The 17,162-nt window shown below is 31.4% G+C and overlaps 1 protein-coding gene across 1 annotated transcript; it reads right to left on the bottom strand.

Moving 5' to 3' along the window:
• Positions 1–338: 338 nt before the first annotated feature.
• LOC139500079 (uncharacterized) lies at positions 339–16,464 on the bottom strand. Its single transcript, XM_071288817.1, has 7 exons — positions 16,281–16,464; positions 13,889–13,977; positions 13,067–13,294; positions 12,238–12,345; positions 8,709–11,137; positions 8,222–8,319; positions 339–1,751 (listed from the first exon to the last, which is right to left on the bottom strand). The coding sequence occupies exons 2-7, from the start codon at positions 13,953–13,955 to the stop codon at positions 1,601–1,603; spliced, it is 3,081 nt and encodes a 1,026-aa protein (XP_071144918.1). The 5' UTR covers positions 13,956–13,977; positions 16,281–16,464; the 3' UTR covers positions 339–1,600.
• Between the last annotated feature and the right edge of the window lie 698 nt (positions 16,465–17,162).

Raw genomic sequence — 17,162 nt, 5'->3', positions numbered from 1 at the left:
TTGTAGCTTCTTGTTCGTTGTGAGCCAAGGCCCCGTGTTGAAGACCGAACGTTGACCTATAATGGTTTCCTTTTAAAATTGTGACTTGGATGGAGAGTTGTCTCATTTGCACTCGTACCACATCTTCTTATATCTATATAAGACATTTAACAGTATACACTCTTGTTACCAATTGAACACATATTTCGGAATGTGAAACCTTTTCTTTAACATCTATCATGATATCAGGTATAGATTATAACCTTGAAATTTGACCAATCATCTTCTTTTGAGATCGTCAGTATTCACATGTGTATCAACAATTTTTAAATACTTGATACAAATAGGTCATCAAAGAATTAGAAACAGATTCTTTATATACCATTTAAAAATACAATTCTTAACATAAAAGAACATTTTCCGTATATTTACAACTTATTATTATCAAACAATTATTCATTAAATGCATGTTAAGCAAGAAAGGTCCACACATATTTCTCACCTGTCATAAATTTAAATAATACATGTGATAAATGTAAAAACATGTTCATGCAAAAACTCAAACACTAGTCAAAAATTTTCCTTGACGAAATATAACAGAGTCATTCAAAGGAATTATGATTGAGTATTTATTGCTGATCATATTTGCAGTTTCTACCGTTTATTTAAAGTTGTAGAGATAAAAGATAAAACCTGACAACTAATTAGGAAATCGTTTTTAAACGGCAATAACTAATAAAAGAAGTTTTTTGTTTGGATAGATTTATTGTTTTCAAATATACAAGAAGGACGAGAAACAGGAAAAACAAACTTCTACCGTCTTCTCCAAATACAAGCGGTCAGCCTGGTGTTTGAGTATGTCGAAATTTGTGAAGATTTTGTTGATTAATTTTCGGTAGTTTCGAATAAATCTGGATTTTTGTTGACTTTTTATTTGATCATATTTTGCAGCTTTTTAGCTGTTCATCATAGTTTTCAAGATGCATGTGAAAGTCAAAATTGTAATAATTATAATACAATATTTGTTTTGCTTTAATTTACTTGTTTAAAATCAGATCATTCCAATTCTCTTTTTGAATGATTCACTTTTTTCTGTTGGGGCCTTTTATAACCGACCATTCGGTATATATGTTGTCGCCATGTTCGAAGCTCCACTTTGGTCATTAATAACTTATACCAGCTGCATTTGAAATCAGGTGGATAGTTGTCGAATTTGTGATCATACCAAATCTCTTAATATTTACAATAACGTCTATGTTAAGTCCTTAATTGGTTTTTTTTATTTCGGCATTTTTTAACCCAATCTCCAGATTGTTATCATAACTAATATCAATCTCTTCGGCCTTTTGTAGAAATTGCTTTGCTGATCATATTTGCTGTTTGCTGTTTCCACTGCACCTATCTATTAGTTTTCAAGCTAAAAGACAAATTTGTTAATTATGTTACTTAGAAATCAACATGATCAAACCATAGTGGCATTTAGTTATTTATATAATTTTTAGTTGTTCTTTTAATTTTGATTGATGGATATAGCAGATTTCGCATGTCAAGAAACGAATGAAATTGAGACACGACATATGTCCCCCAAAAAAAATAGAATGACCGAATCTTCGGTTACAACTCAATTTTCTTTTAACAAATTGTTTTCTGCAATTTTGTTCCGTCTTGATTCGAGCTCTGAACTTATTCTCTTTAGTTCAGTCTCAGTCCTTTCTTTGTCTGCTATTAGCAAATCTCTTTTCTTTTCCAATAGCCACATTGCATAGTAATCCCTACAAATAGATATATAAAAGTGCATAAATGAAAAGAATGGAAAAAGTATTTTTTTCATATAATTCTAACTGACGCATTTTATATCATACCACATCTACATCTTTTATAAAATAGTTTGAATGAAATTCAGTTAGAAACTGACAAACAGGTGTTCCACAATAGTGCAAAATATTAGGTATGCCACTGGTATCGCATAGCTAATTGATGGATCATCAACATTTTAAATACCATTACCAAACGAGCGGTTTTATTACCAAATAGTTATCAAAGGTACAAGGATTATAATTTAGTACGCCAGACGCGCGTTTCGTCTACATAAGACTCATCAGTGACGCTCATATCAAAATAGTTATAAAGCCAAAAAAGTACAAAGTTGAAGAGCATTGAGGATCAAACATTCCAAAAAGATGTGCCAAATACGGTTAAGATAATACATGCCTGGGGTAAGAAAATCGTAAGTTTTTCGAATAATAATATGTTTTGTAAACAGGAAATTTATAAAAATGACCACATAATTGATATTCATGTCAACACCAAAGTGCTGACTACTGGGTTGGTGATACCCTCGGGGACGAAACGTCCACCAGCAGTGGCATAGACCCAGTGATGTAAATAGTTATCAAAGGTACTAGGATTATGATTCAGTACGCCAGACGCGCGTTTTGTCTACATAAGACTCATCAGTGACGCTCATATCAAAATAGTTATAAAGCCAAAAAAGTACAAAGTTGAAGAGCATTGAGGATCACAAATTCCAAAAAGTTGTGCCAAATACGGCTAAGGTAATCTATGCCTGGGATAAGAAAATCCTTAGTTTTTCGAATAATAATATGTTTTGTATACAGAAAATTTATAAAAATGACCACATAATTGATATTCATGTCAACACCGAAGTGCTGACTACTGAGCTGGTGATATCATCGGGGATGAAACGTCCAACAGCAGTGGCATCAACCCAGTTGTGTAAATAGTTATCAAAGATGTGTTGATGATTCGATAACCAGAAACACAACATTTATCGAGGAAGCTTCTTCTCATTTTGTCGGACAGTTTATCCCAACCAGACTATGTCTCGTGTCCTCCAAGTGGAACTGTTACTTTAGTCAACTATACATACATTGTACCAACTTTCAAGTTCAGTCTATACATAATACAAAGTGACTACTCAATATTATAGTTCTATTAGCATTTAATATAATTGTAAGCTCTCATTTATATAACGTCTTTTACAATAAAATCGACCAAACGCTGTCAGCACATTGAAAGCCTAGGATAGCATTTTTCGTTCGTTTAAATATGGAACATTATTTCCTTGAAACGAGTGTTCCATAAACATAATAAACTTTTCAAGACAAACGTTATTATTGAAATGTTACAAAACAGCAACAGAATACATTATAACAAAACGTTTGTTTTCCATTCACAGTCTATGTAAGAAGCGTATCGATAAAAACTTTTCTTATATCACATAGCGATATTGTCTAATATCAATTGTAAATATGCAGACATTCCATGCGGAAAATGTTGTTTTCGGCAACAAAAAATTAAGAAAATACTAACTTTAAAACTTATTGTTCAAATATAATCAACAATTGAGTCTAAATATACATGCAGATGTTAGTTAGAAGCTAAAGTATATGTACGTGTAAAATTTGAAGTGCTGTGTTTTTCTTATATACATAAATAAACAATGCGATACTTTTAAAATATCAATGCGATACTTTTAAAATATCATAGCGGTGTTTTTGTTATATCAATATTAGTACCGATTAGTATTAATATTAGACTGTTGTACCCATATTTTGACAATTTTACCTATTATGTCTGTTTTTTTCACGCATCGTTGTAAAAATGACATAATTTGATGAGACTGTCATACACGTGAGAGGTGAAGTGCTATAAAACTAGGTTCAATCCACCATTTTCAAAATTTGAAAACGCCAGTACCGAGTAAGAAATAAGACAGTTGTTATCCATTCGTTTGGTGTGTTTTATCATTTGATTTTACCATTTGATAAGGGACTTTCTGATTTGAATTTTCTCGGAGTTCAGTATTTTTTTAAATTTTACTTCTTAGTAGTATTATATGTAAATAAGCAGTTTTAAGACCATTGCTTAAATTCAAATTGTTTTTGGTAACATCTTACAAATTTCTCAATTGGTTCTGGAAGCAAATAGAATCAAATAAGAGTTTAATAAACAATGCCGTAATCAAATAATTAAATAGCTAAATATCAAAATGATTGACCTGTACTTTTGAATCTCCTTTTTTAGCTCACCTGACCAAAAGTGTCAAGTGAGCTTTTCTCATTACTTGGCGTCCGTCGTCCGTCGTCGTCGTCCGTCGTCCGTCGTCGTTAGCTTTTACCAAAATCTTTTCCTCTCAAACTACTGGGCCAAATTGAACCAAACTTGGCCACAATCATCCTTGGGGTAACTTGTTTAAAAAAATGTGTGGCGTGACCCGGCCAACCAACCAAGATGGCCGCCACGGCTAAAAATAGAACATAGGGGTAAAATGCAGTTTTTGGCTCAAAAACCAAAGCATCTAGAGGAAATCTTACAGTGGTAAAAATGTTTATCAGGTCAAGATCTATCTGCCCTGAAATTTTCAGATGAATCGGTCAACCCGTTGTTGGGTTGCTGCCCCTGAATTGGTAATTTTGAGGAAATTTTGCAGTTTTTGGTTATTATCTTGAATATTATTATAGATAGAGATAAACTGTAAACAGCAATAATGTTCAGCAAAATTAGATTTACAAATAAGTAAACATGACCGAAATGGTCAGTTGACCCCTTTAGGAGTTATTGACCTTTTAAGTCAATTTTTAACCATTTTTCGTAAATCTAAGTAATCTTTTACAAAAATCTCTCCTCTGAAACTACTTAGCCAAATTAATCCAAACTTGACCACAATCATCTTTTGGGTATTTAGTAGGAAAAATGTGTCCGATTACCTTGCCATCAAACCAAGATGGCCACCACGGCTAAAAATAGAACGGGGGTAAAATATAGATTTTGGCTTATAACTCTGAAACCAAAGCATTTAAAGCACATCTGACAGGAGTTAAATTGTTAATCAAGTCAATATCTATCTGCCCTGAAATTTTTAGATGAATTAGACAACCGGTTGTTGGGTTGCTGCCCCTGAATTGGTATTGTTTGAAAAATTTTTGCCGTTTTTTGGTAATTATCTTGAATACTATTATAGATAGAGATAAACTGTAAAGAGCAATAATGTTCAGCAAAGTAAGATCTACAAATAAGTTTTAATGACCTAAATGGTCAATTGACCACTTAATGAGTTATTGCCCTTTATAGTCAATATTTAACAATTTTCATTAATTTGGTAAATTTATGTTAATTTTTACAAAATAATTTTCTTTGTTACTAATGGGCAAAGTTCATTATAGATATAATTGTGAAAAGCAAGAACGTTCAGTAATGTAAGAATTTCAAACACATCACCATCACCAAAATACAATTTTGTCATGAATCCATTTGTGTCCTTTGTTCAATATGCACATAGACCAAGGTGAGCGACACAGGCTCTTTAGAGCCCCTAGTTACAAATTAGACCGTTGGTTTTCCTGTTTGAATGGTTTAACACTAGCAATGTTCTTGTTCCTTTATAGCGTGGTGTTCGCTGTGAGCCAAGGCTCCGCGTTTAAGGACCCACTTTGATCTATAATGGTTTACTTTAAACAAATTATTACTTTGATGGAAAGTTGTCTCATTCGAACTCATGCACCATCTTCTTATATCTATAAATCTTTAAAATTTCCCCTTATAGATAACTGCTTTCCAGTCCTCCAACTGAACGATGTAAATTTCTGAATATAGAAAAGATATTGTAGGATTAAACACATTTTTTCTAGAGGTTATTGATGTGTAAACCGGGGCGTTTAACTCACAAACTGAATAAAATTGAGTTTATGAGTAAGAGCCCCGGTTTACACATCAATAACCTCTAGCAAAAATTGTGTTTAATCCTTATAATTCTTCAGCCAAACATTTGTGATATTTAATAATCATTTTTTTGTTGATGGCTACTATTTCTATTTACCATCAAAAACACCATGGCAAGTCGTAACTAAGGAGTACGCCGCCATCTTGACTTTTTAAAAACCATAAATGTCCGATAAATACAACGGAATCTTAAATGAGTTAGAACCTACCTCAAAAACTTCATTTTAATTAAATGTTAACCGAATTTGAAGCGTACACGTAACGAAATAATGTTTCCCTTGAAAAATTCCATTCGTATGACGTCGTGTTTTGCCATCACGTAAATTCGCCAAATCCTTCATGAAATTTCGAGGAATTTTATTAAATTTTATTTTTACACATTTCTGAAGCTTTAGTGAATTAAATTTATTTCTTTATTTTGTTATATATGCACTAGAATAGTCACAACTGTTATGCAATTGTTTTTATATCTTTATTTGCTGAAAATCCCGGGATCACCGCAAGCTTGTGTATCGCGCATGAATAGATTACAAAAGTTGTTTCGGAAACATGGTTTATCGAAGTGTAAACTTAGAGAAAAATTCTAATTGACCAATCCAATTCAGGTATTTATAGACACATTATATATATAATTATATACACATTTCTAACGTCAAAAGACATTTTATTTATTTGTGTTCTAAACATTTTATTTAGTACTCATTGAAGAAATGAATTTATAACAAGCGATACGGATTGTTATTTTGCACTAAGAAAAGTTCGCGTATTTAAACGATCGGTTACTAGCCAAAAACAAAAGTCAAATCTTTGTGGCAACAATACATTGGAATACCCTCACGGTCATCGCGATGTAAAAAAGCGTCCACGCGGTGAGCTGATTATGTTCATAGAAATATCGATGTACCAACGGGGAAAAGTCTTTGATATCCAAAAAGAACTGTCTTCTTTCTCAATATCTTTTTCTATGTTAATAATAAATACTTTTTCTGTTTGACAAGATTGTTGATTTTCGTTTTATCTGAAGTTGTCCAATTTAAAGTCTGAGGCTACTCAGTTGGTATCTTCAAAGAGCGGGACATCAGCATTTGTACATTTTAATTTGTTTGGATTATTGATTTTACCATTTGAATATTCATTGTAATTTGGAGCTGTATTGGATTGGATTGTTTGAATGAATGTTTCTTTTAAGTAATGATATTGTTTGTCGATATTACCAAGGTGGGTAGACTATAGCAGTGTGACCAGTAAATTATAATATAATAGGTCGGTAGACGTATTTGCAACCGCTTTTAAATTCCGCCATTGCATCATCACTTCAAATAGAATTATAAAAAAGAAGATGTGGTAAGATTGCCAATGAGACAACTGTCCACAAGAGACCAAATTAACGCAGACATTAACAACTATAGGTCGCCGTACGGCCTTCAACAATGAGCAAAGCCCATACCGCATAGTCAGCTATAAAAGGCCCCGATAAGACAATGTAAAACAATTCAAACGAGAAAATAACGGTCTTATTTATATAAAAGAAAAATGAACGAAAAACAAATATGTAACACATAAACAAACGACAACCACTGAATTACAGGCTCCTGACTTGGGACAGGCACATACATAAGTAATGTGGCGGGGTTAAACATGTTAGTTAGTCGGTTAAACCATGTGATTGAAAACAATACACTGAACAGGTTGTTAACACTTTCAACTATCAATAGGGTCAAGCAACATTTTCGGAATGATAAGTTCATGTAAGCGTTAAGTGTGTTACAGTTACGAAATTTTAGTGATGCTTATTCTAAAACATTGAACAGGTCATGATCTAAGTTTGTGAATTATGTTTGCAGTTTTTTTGAAATGCATTGTGACGTGTCATCATATTAATTCTATATTGAAAAACTATAGCAGTTATATTAGAAAAGTATCGCATTCATAAATTTTTGATATTAAAAAATCACGGCTATGATATAAGACAAATGTCGCATTGATATTTTAAAATATAGCAGTATCGTTGACTTATAGGTGATTTTGGCGTAGCAAACGATTGAATTCATCTCAATTGCATTCCACTGAATTTGCTACATGATATTTATAGAATGTGTACATCTACAAATGATAAATTGTGCATTTATGTTTCATTTATTCAATAATTCAATTTTCTCGTTTAAATACACCTTGCTTGTTATTACATAAAATTACTCATGAAAATTATACACCAGACGTATGTCGTGTTAAATGTCACCCTGTTTTAAGAAAAGAGTCATTACTTTATACCGAGAAATCTGCCTTTCTTCGTACAAATGCTAACATTCATCTGAAATTTCCCACAATGCAACTCGTTGATATAAGACAATATCGCTAGTTGATATAAGAAAAGTTTTTATCGAATCGCTTCTTCCATAGACTGATTCACAAAAACGATAAACACAGCATGCGTAATCACCTGTATTAATTATAAAATATAGTCAATGCAAATAATAAGGTCAAATGCACGCATACTTACTCCAGGTCGTCTGTTTGGGCATATTTACTTGGACGTAATTCATTTTGATCTTCATTAGAAGACATGCTTATTTCGTCGGCTTTTTCTTCTAAATTACCCTGAATAATAAAATGATGTTTTGTATCTACAAACAAGAGACCAAATAAACAAACGAACGACACATTCGCAGTCATGTATTAAAGATTCTTTCTTGTTTTATGGACTTTCCATTTTTACAATGTCTTACCTTTTTATTGACCTTTTTTTGTAAATACTTTTTCTCTCAATTTTATTTTGTTCGTTTTATTTTGCCGTTTCATTCTACAAGAATGAACTTAAAGGTCGATCTAAAACGAAACTAAACTCATTATCAAGATAAATTTGTCTATTGTTATTCAAATATTTCATAAAATTGGAATTTTTGATTATTTACTGATGAAAAGACGTGATTTCTTTATTTTGGAGGTTTGCGCAATTTTTTTTTATCTGTGATGCCATGTTAACTTACCAAGCACTTATTGATCTCGCTTATCTCATCCTCAAACAAAGAGTCGGCTTCATGGATAAACCTAAATCTATGTTTAACACCTTTCAACAATTTTGAGACATCCATAAGTTCCGCCTTCATTGGAAATTGAATACAGCATTCGGCATAACGGACAACAGCTTTGAGATGAAAACGAGTGAGTCTGGTGTTGTTACTTTCATACTCACGATCAAATGCCTTCTTATAATGATATTTCGCTCTCTGTATATTTTCCTCAGTCTTTTTTAATTTGAACACATTAGCAATCTTTAAGTGAATTCCTGAGAGTGCTTTCCATGATTCCATATTGTCTATTTCTTTTTCTAATTGTTCAGCAATTTTAACAGCTTCTCCCAAATGATCCTCCTCACTTAATGTATCAGATTTCGATAATCTTTCGTAACATTCCATTTTTAGTTTGTCGATCATAACGTAATGGTAAAGACTTGAGTCCTTTATACGCTTTACAACACCAAACTCTGTGAACCCAATACCATCGGTATTAGAATCTAATTCGCTTAACAAATCAATGGCACTTTTCAACAAACCCGGCTGCTTATCACAAATCGACCGTAGCATGTATAGAATACCATTTCTATGAGTAACAGGACTAAATATGGGGCAAAATTTCTGAATTTTCTGGGCTACTGATGAATGCTTTGAATTCTTATTTATATTAAGGGATTTCATAAATTCTTCTAGATGTTTTGTTAATCCATGAGAAAGCTGGTGTTCCAGCAAAATGTCAGATGTCACTGGAAAGCATATACTAGATGCAGTAGATGCAGTAGAAATACGTTTACGTAGGTTATTTCTCTCATCTTTGGACAGTTCCATTAGCCAAGTATTTTTGCTTGCATTGTACAATGTTGTAATTAACAGTTCTATCCAAAATGTTTCAGCAATGTGCTTTGAATCCATGATTAAGTTTTTAATTCTAAGTTGGTCAATATTGTGACCAGAAAGCTGATTGTTCTTTATATCTGTGATGCTGATGTTACCATATTTACATAAAAGTTCAATGCTTTGTAAATTTCTGTATTTGTTTTCTACAAAACATTCGATGAAATTGGGAGACAGTTCTTTCCCTTTAAGCAAAAGATTCTCGAATATTTCTTTTGCTCGATCTTGTATGGCTTTGCTTCCACTAAGATAGTCGTTTAATGTATCTGGACATTCGCTTGTTCTATCGCAAGGTAGTTCACCACCGCATAATGCTGCTCTATAAATCATGTGTTTTGCTTTAGATAGATAAACATCAGCCGAAAGTTCTGCATTTCCGTACATGCGATATGTAATTCCAATTGCTGCGTAGAGATAACACTTTCTGGCTTTTTGATCCCATGTTTGTGATTCACTTTCATCTTCAAAATTGGTAAGAAAGGCTTTCGCGTGATTGACAAGAAGAACATTTCTGTGAATAACTTCCAGTAAGCGTGCATCTAAGTCCATATAACTGACAAAATAGTCAAGTAGGGTTTCCATATGAGCCAGTCTTTCATCTTTTGTCTTAGAAGATTTCAGTATCATAAGTGTGTAAGAATGTGCTGTGATTACCCGACTATCATCTTGACCACTAATTGCAATTAAAGAGTAGCTGGTTAGAATTTTTAGAAATGTATTGATCAATGACGATTTCTCGTTGTCACTGAGGTTCCTTGGTAAAAGAGATTTTAGCAAAAAAACTGGTATGTTATCAGTGTTAAAGTATGGTAAATACTGTAGTAGCTTTATTTTCTGTTTCTTAAGTTTCTCGTCGGCACGGTCAATTAGAAGTTGGCATGCTTTTGTCGTTGAATTTTCTTGATCCTCTATACTTGTTATATTTTCAAAACGTTTAAGGTAATGTTCTATGCTTATTTTTGTTTGATGCATGTATGTTCTTGCATAAACAAGACCAGCAGGCGAAAAACTAAGTATTTTGGCGACATTTTTTGCCGCCTTGCTGTCAGGTACGTCTAGAAAGGCAATTGCTTCTTCTTCTGTCATTCCATGCATTTCAATGACATTGTTTTCAAAGTCTTCTGAAAGTGATTCATTTACAGTAAGTATAACAAGAATATTTTCATGTGGTTTCAGGTGTTTTAAAATTGTATTGATTATCTCCTTCGGTAATGTTGTACAGATAATTCCAAGAAGGATGAACAAATGCTTACTGTCCTTGTAGCATTCACTTTCCAATGTGGCTACTGTACTCATTATCATCATTTCTATAGATTCCTCGATGCGATTTTCAGAACTAATGCAATGTATCTTAAAATAGTTCATTAGGTGCGAAAGGGAGTTATAAATGTTGATGTCTGTGCTACAATCAACTCTCCAAACCAAAGATTTAAGGTCATTCTTTTGTTCTTGTGAAAAATAGTGAGCATACTTAAAAGCATGCTGCGATTTCCATGTACCTGGAGGCCCTGAAAATAAAACCTGATTACTGAATATATATATATATATATTTAAAGTAAAGAAAATAATGTGTATATATGAGATTTTCTTTTAATAATAATACAAACGAGAAGCGAGGTTAATATGAGCTTTCTCCCTTCATTCTGTCATTACACATATAGACGGTCATTTACAAACTAAAGTACTAGTCTTGCTTGTATACTAGATTTTATTAGTCTATTCATTTTCATTTTTTTGGGAGTGTCAGTTATTTTTTTCCATAGCTTACCATTAGGAATATAACAAAATTATTATGACTGAAATTGTCTAAAGGTTAAAAATTAAAGCAAAATCAAAATCAGTTTAAAGTTAGATTGGTGTCGTTAAAGTTATTAAGAGAAAACTATCAAACAATACCAAAGCAATGCAAAAAAAGAAAAGGGTTTTAAAATTAGATATAACCAAAATCTTTAGCTTAACACAACTCAGATAACTATATCTGCTGCGTTGAGGAACAGTAATTTCTAATATTCTGATAAAAGTATGAAAAATGCAAGAATCTATATATCTACGGATTATATTTGAAATTTTCTTTTAGTTATTACTTCGCACAATAAAGTAGTTTTTGGTATGAAGAGCTGTACTACAATATTGGCTTTGAAATAGTTTTTAATCACATTTTGAATCTAATAATTTGGACTGTGAGCAAACAAAAAGATAACTTCTCACTAAATATTACAACTCACATTCCAACTAGAAAACTTATACAATTTCTACCATTTCATATTATCGTATTTAATGTCTTCAATACAATTTGTGAGTATTTTCCAAAATCGTAAAATATTTCTATCATTGTTCATCACAAAAACAACGTATCCATAAATGAAATGAAATAAAGAAAAACAAAACCATGCACTATAGCTTTTATCTTACACTGACAATGAAATAAATCTGTGAAAGCAACCAATCAAGAGATCATTTGAGCATTGGTCACTTAACAACATTTAAAGTTTGAGTTAAGTACTTGCTAAAGTTCATACTTAAGCATAAACAAATATAACTGACTTCTGCTTTACATTACATGTGTCTAGTTAAAAATCATGCATGCATTTTTATTTTAACATCATACCTTTCAAGATAACAAGGTTGTCTTGCTTCAGATGATCACATATATTTCTGTATTCTAATGTCTCCATATAATTTGTATTGACATGCATACTCTTTAGTCCAAAGTAATCTAAAAACATAAGGATTAAATATAATTATTCATCTGTTTCTAGAAATCATACACATGATAAATAATATCTGAGTAACACAAACATAAATAATTATGCAAATCTTACATACAAATAAGATGTGGTATGATTTCAAAGTTGACAACACTCCATCTGACACTTAATGCCATACAAGTCATCATCGGTAACTTACGTGCTAAACAATAAGCAAAACCCATACCGTAAAGTTAGCTATATATGTCACGAAAATGTCAAATGAAACATAATTCAAACAATAAATCTGATGACCTGAGTTGAAAAGGGCTTGAAAGTTAAAACCAATTGCAAAGTTGTTTCACTGGCAATCGTATAACATCTCCTTATTTTCATATTTACTCATCAGTTCGATAAAAAGCAAAACATATCATTTAAAAACATGTAAGACCGGAAATGACAAGGTACTTTCACATTCCAATAACAAATAATTACAGATCTGAGAGCTCTCACAGTTACAGGCAGCTTGTTCAAATCTAAAAACGACCATGCATCTAATGTACACACGAGAAAGAGAAAAAATTAGAGTTATATAAAATGATGTACAAGTATTCGGTTATAAATGTCAACTTAAAACATATAAATGAGTTTACGAATCTAATGCATATGCAAACACTACAATTTGGCAGTTACAGGTACCTAAGAATATTGTTGTTCTAGTGGAAATATTTGGTTGACATTAATACTTACCATGAGCAGCCAAATAACTCGATATAGCAGAATCTTTAAACATTTGGACTTTTTTATCAAGGTCATGTCGACTAATTGTACGAAGAAGATGTGCTAACTTATCAACCTGATCTACAGAGAGGCAATCTCTTTCTTCTAACAATTGTATCAGATCAGTTCCGTTGATTACCTTTTCCAGTGCGCGTTTTTTGAAATCTCTTAATACAAATTTTATTTCTTTTATATTATCTACAAAGTACAAATAAGACAGTGCAGTAATATAAACAAACTCATCGTTATTTCAAACTTACTTACTTACTTACTGCGTTACGGTCTTTAAATGAAACTCATTTTACATTTTGAAGTCACTCGTCACACCCGAAATTTAAATTTAAATTTCTTCATGATTATTACACTGTATACGTAATAGCTTTAAAAATGTCATTATCAATCCATGTATTTCAAATTTTGCCTTTGTATTTTGAATATTCTTCAATTATTTACTGTACAGATTTTATCAAAGTCTGTATTTTAATCTCCTTTTTTCAATAAATATTGAGTAAACTCTAGAAGAGAAATCCAATTATTGTAAATAATTTTTTGACAGTCAACCTAATCGAGAGAGTTATTTCGATTTCATGCTTGATAATTCTAAGTTTGGTGCCTTTTTTTTATTCAGAGACATTTGTTATGTACGTTGCTCTGTTTGCTCCTTTGCATCACTATTTGCAACCTCTTTGGCTTTGTCCTTCATAATGCATCGAACAGAAACTCTTTGATCCATTTGTTTTACCAATATACGAAGCTATGAAACGTTAAGAATTAACACCGTTAATAAAGTACCTTTCGATAGTCCTAATGCAACTTCGTGTGTCAGTTTTTTGTAACTTTCAGATACCTCTGGTTCCATTTTGCAAGTGTCTTACCAATTTCTGTACACTAAATCAGCTTATCTATTTACAACAATACCATTTAAGAAGTTATTTGCTGAAGATATTAAGATAAGATTTGTAAACTAAGGTAAAAAAAAATTAAAAAAACAGTCTAACATGTCAACCGAAATATTTTAACAACAATTATTTCCTTATTCTTACATACTTACTAAATGTAGTCTCTTTGCCTATAGAGTGAATAATTATTTACAGGTGTGTTAGGTAATGCACATTTGTAGCATAATAGTTTTCTCGTACAGATTCCGCTGGTATCGGTGCTAGGGAAGGTTTTAGATGGCAATTAGGTAAAAGTTGAACTCCGCGTTAACAGCTTAAGTATTACTCGGGGGCGAAACAACACTAATTACAGCGTATAGGTATATGTGTAAGGAACGTAACTACATGTACTGTGAATAGTTATCAAATGTACCAGGATTATAATTTAGTACGCCAGACGCGCGTTTCGTCTACATAAGACTCATCAGTGACGCTCATATCAAAATATTTTTTAAGCCAAACAAGTATAAAGTGAATCATTTCTTCTTATCGTGGTTTGAGAAAAAAACTTTCATTTTGAGGATATTTGATTACGTGGTTTTGCCAAGTTGTGTTAATTAAGCCTATAGAAAATTTGTAATTCGTTTAACATTTGAATTCGTGGTTTGTCTCATCACACGGTACCTACGAACATTGGTATGTAGCGAATAATAGTGAATCAACGGTATCATGTTTCATTTCAAAGTACAGGTTCCCAATCTGGTAAATACACTTTTGGCGGAAGGTAATACGAACAATTGATTAAACATTATGTAATATCGTTGAACAATTATTCCTCGTCCTATTTATTTAGACCGATTCAATGAATATAAATCTATTTATTGTTGGCGAAAATTTGAACAAACTTTCACTAACTTAATATTGATTTTCATATTTCGGTATGTCAACAGGATTAATTTTGTTTATAAAATTATGTGCAGCTTAATTGGTGGCGAAAACATTAAATAAAAGTATCAATTTACAATTTTTATGAGTCCAATACGGTGTTTGTTTTATTCAAAAACAGTATTTGTATCATTTCAAATAGTTAATAACACATGAATAACAAGACAGTACAGAGAAAAACGTTCCTACAAATAACCAATTTTATTTGCTAATTAAGAAGCGGAATAAAATAATTTAAGACAGCAGGGAAGATTAACTTTGTAGTTTTATAGCTTTAACTGATAAAAAGAATGAGAACTTTATATTGTAAATTTTACGATGTCTCTGATGTGACCTTGGGGTCAGATTTGTATAACATTGCTATTTGATTTATTGTCTAAATTGTATATCACTTTTTCACGTGTAGAAAACCATGTGAGTGGATTCCTTACTTCTTATCGGTCAATGATCTTGCGGGGTCAACACAAGTTTACGTGCCATGTGTGCACTTCCTTTTATCATTAACTTTCGCCTTGATAACTTGTGATTCTAAAACATTGCGTGAAATTTAAATTTCCCACCCGCAAACCTCCCTTTATTTATCTTTACAAGTATTTTTGTTAATAGATTTTTTATTTTTAGTTGGGCAGATTTTTCTCCCCACCTTTGCTATTATTTGTCATTTATTCAATTGATATGATTTTAGTTGATGTAATTTCGTATTAATTATGTATTATAATTGCATATTAATTATGAACTTTTATGTCAAATGTTTTATTTGCAAATTGTATTTTTTTGCATTTTATGATTTTGAATAAATGACCTTTTTTCGTCAATCTTGTTTTTATAGATATAGCAAAACAAGCTCAAACTCTGGCTGACATGTTTATATGTCAATAAGTTTATGGTATCTGTCTGTCTGTCTTAAATACTACTTTCTTGTACATCAATTTATATATGATCATTTGTAAGAGTTCAAATACTATAGGCATTGTTTTCATCTCATCCGGGTTTTTCTTCCTTTTCTTTTTTTTATTATTTGTTTAAAAGTGGATTATTAATATTACAAACAAGTATAATTGTTTAGATATATGTATCGTCATTTAATATTTATCCTTAACATGACATATAATAAAGGTGACAGGAACTTGAATTTGCAAAATTGAAGAATAATTTACAATCCAGTCTTTAACGCGCTAATATTTGGTCACTAGTATATAAGTGCTACATGTGATATCAATAAGTAATTAAGCAGCAAGTATTCATAAGGATCAGGGCAATAAAAGTTTAATGAAAAGCCTAGTTAATTCCCTTTGAGACAAATACAACTTGAATAATAAAACGAAATAAAAGAAAACAAATACATAAAATAACTGACTTACCACTTCGTCATAAATATTATGAAATAAAAGAAATTAATGGCAGCTTTCCGTGTCATTTTGCATTGAACACATCAGGAAGTAAACATTACTTATGCTAAAAAAAAGTTTTACTTCTTATTGTATGTTGTCACCAAAATGGACTTCCTTATCTTTGATGTGAATTACAATTTTAATATCCACTATAATCTAAATAGAAAAATCAAAACAAATCAAAAATCGAAATAATTGTCACAGTGTGATATTTTAAATTTATTTAATTCGGATTGCACTTTATTCCATGAACATCGTGTGGAAACATTTAAATGTAAATATGATCGTTTGTTGAGTTATATATTTTGTTTCTATTTTGTAGAAAAATTAAGACCTTGAAATCCCGTTCTTGCTGGTTCATAATTAAATATAATTAAAAAATGACATGTCAACAAACAAACGCTTTTGTTGATAGGTAATAGTAGTAAACAGAGATAGTTTAACAATCAAACGTTAAAATATAATTCAAATCGACATACCTAAATCGCATCCTTCACTTTATGTAAAACGCACGATTTTCCCCTTTCTTCAAGAATGATTTTTATATATAAGCAAAAATAAACAAAAGCATATTTCATCTATTGAAAGATAATAGCAAACTTCGATTTACACAAAAAGGCATTGTCGCAAATTCTAAACAAAGTTTAAAATGGAAAAAGGTCAAATTGTTTGAATTCAGTGACCCCGTAAATTAGGTTGATGATAGAAAAACAATGAAATGAGATATGCACAAAATAGAATGAAGGAAGTACTTGTATATAAATGCATAGTATATGCCAAAAAAGTGCTTCCGCAAAATTCGGTTGTTTACTTGTACAGATATAAATTTAAAATTGGTTTATTTTTATATTA

Source organism: Mytilus edulis, chromosome 13 (genome assembly GCF_963676685.1).
Source record: "Mytilus edulis chromosome 13, xbMytEdul2.2, whole genome shotgun sequence".
Taxonomy (NCBI): domain Eukaryota; kingdom Metazoa; phylum Mollusca; class Bivalvia; order Mytilida; family Mytilidae; genus Mytilus; species Mytilus edulis.
Note: the sequence above shows the minus strand (reverse complement) of the source record. Positions and strands in the feature narration are given on the sequence as shown.

Bases quoted from the DNA above. Each gene is read 5' to 3' on its own strand.
- LOC139500079 (XM_071288817.1), bottom strand. From the start codon at position 13,955: ATGGAACCAGAGGTATCTGAAAGTTACAAAAAACTGACACACGAAGTT. The intron at 8,320-8,708 runs GTAAGTTAACAT...TTTATTATTCAG, and splicing joins GCGAGATCAATAAGTGCTTG to GGTAATTTAGAAGAAAAAGC. The intron at 1,752-8,221 runs GTAAGTATGCGT...ATCTATTTGTAG, and splicing joins GCCCAAACAGACGACCTGGA to GGATTACTATGCAATGTGGC.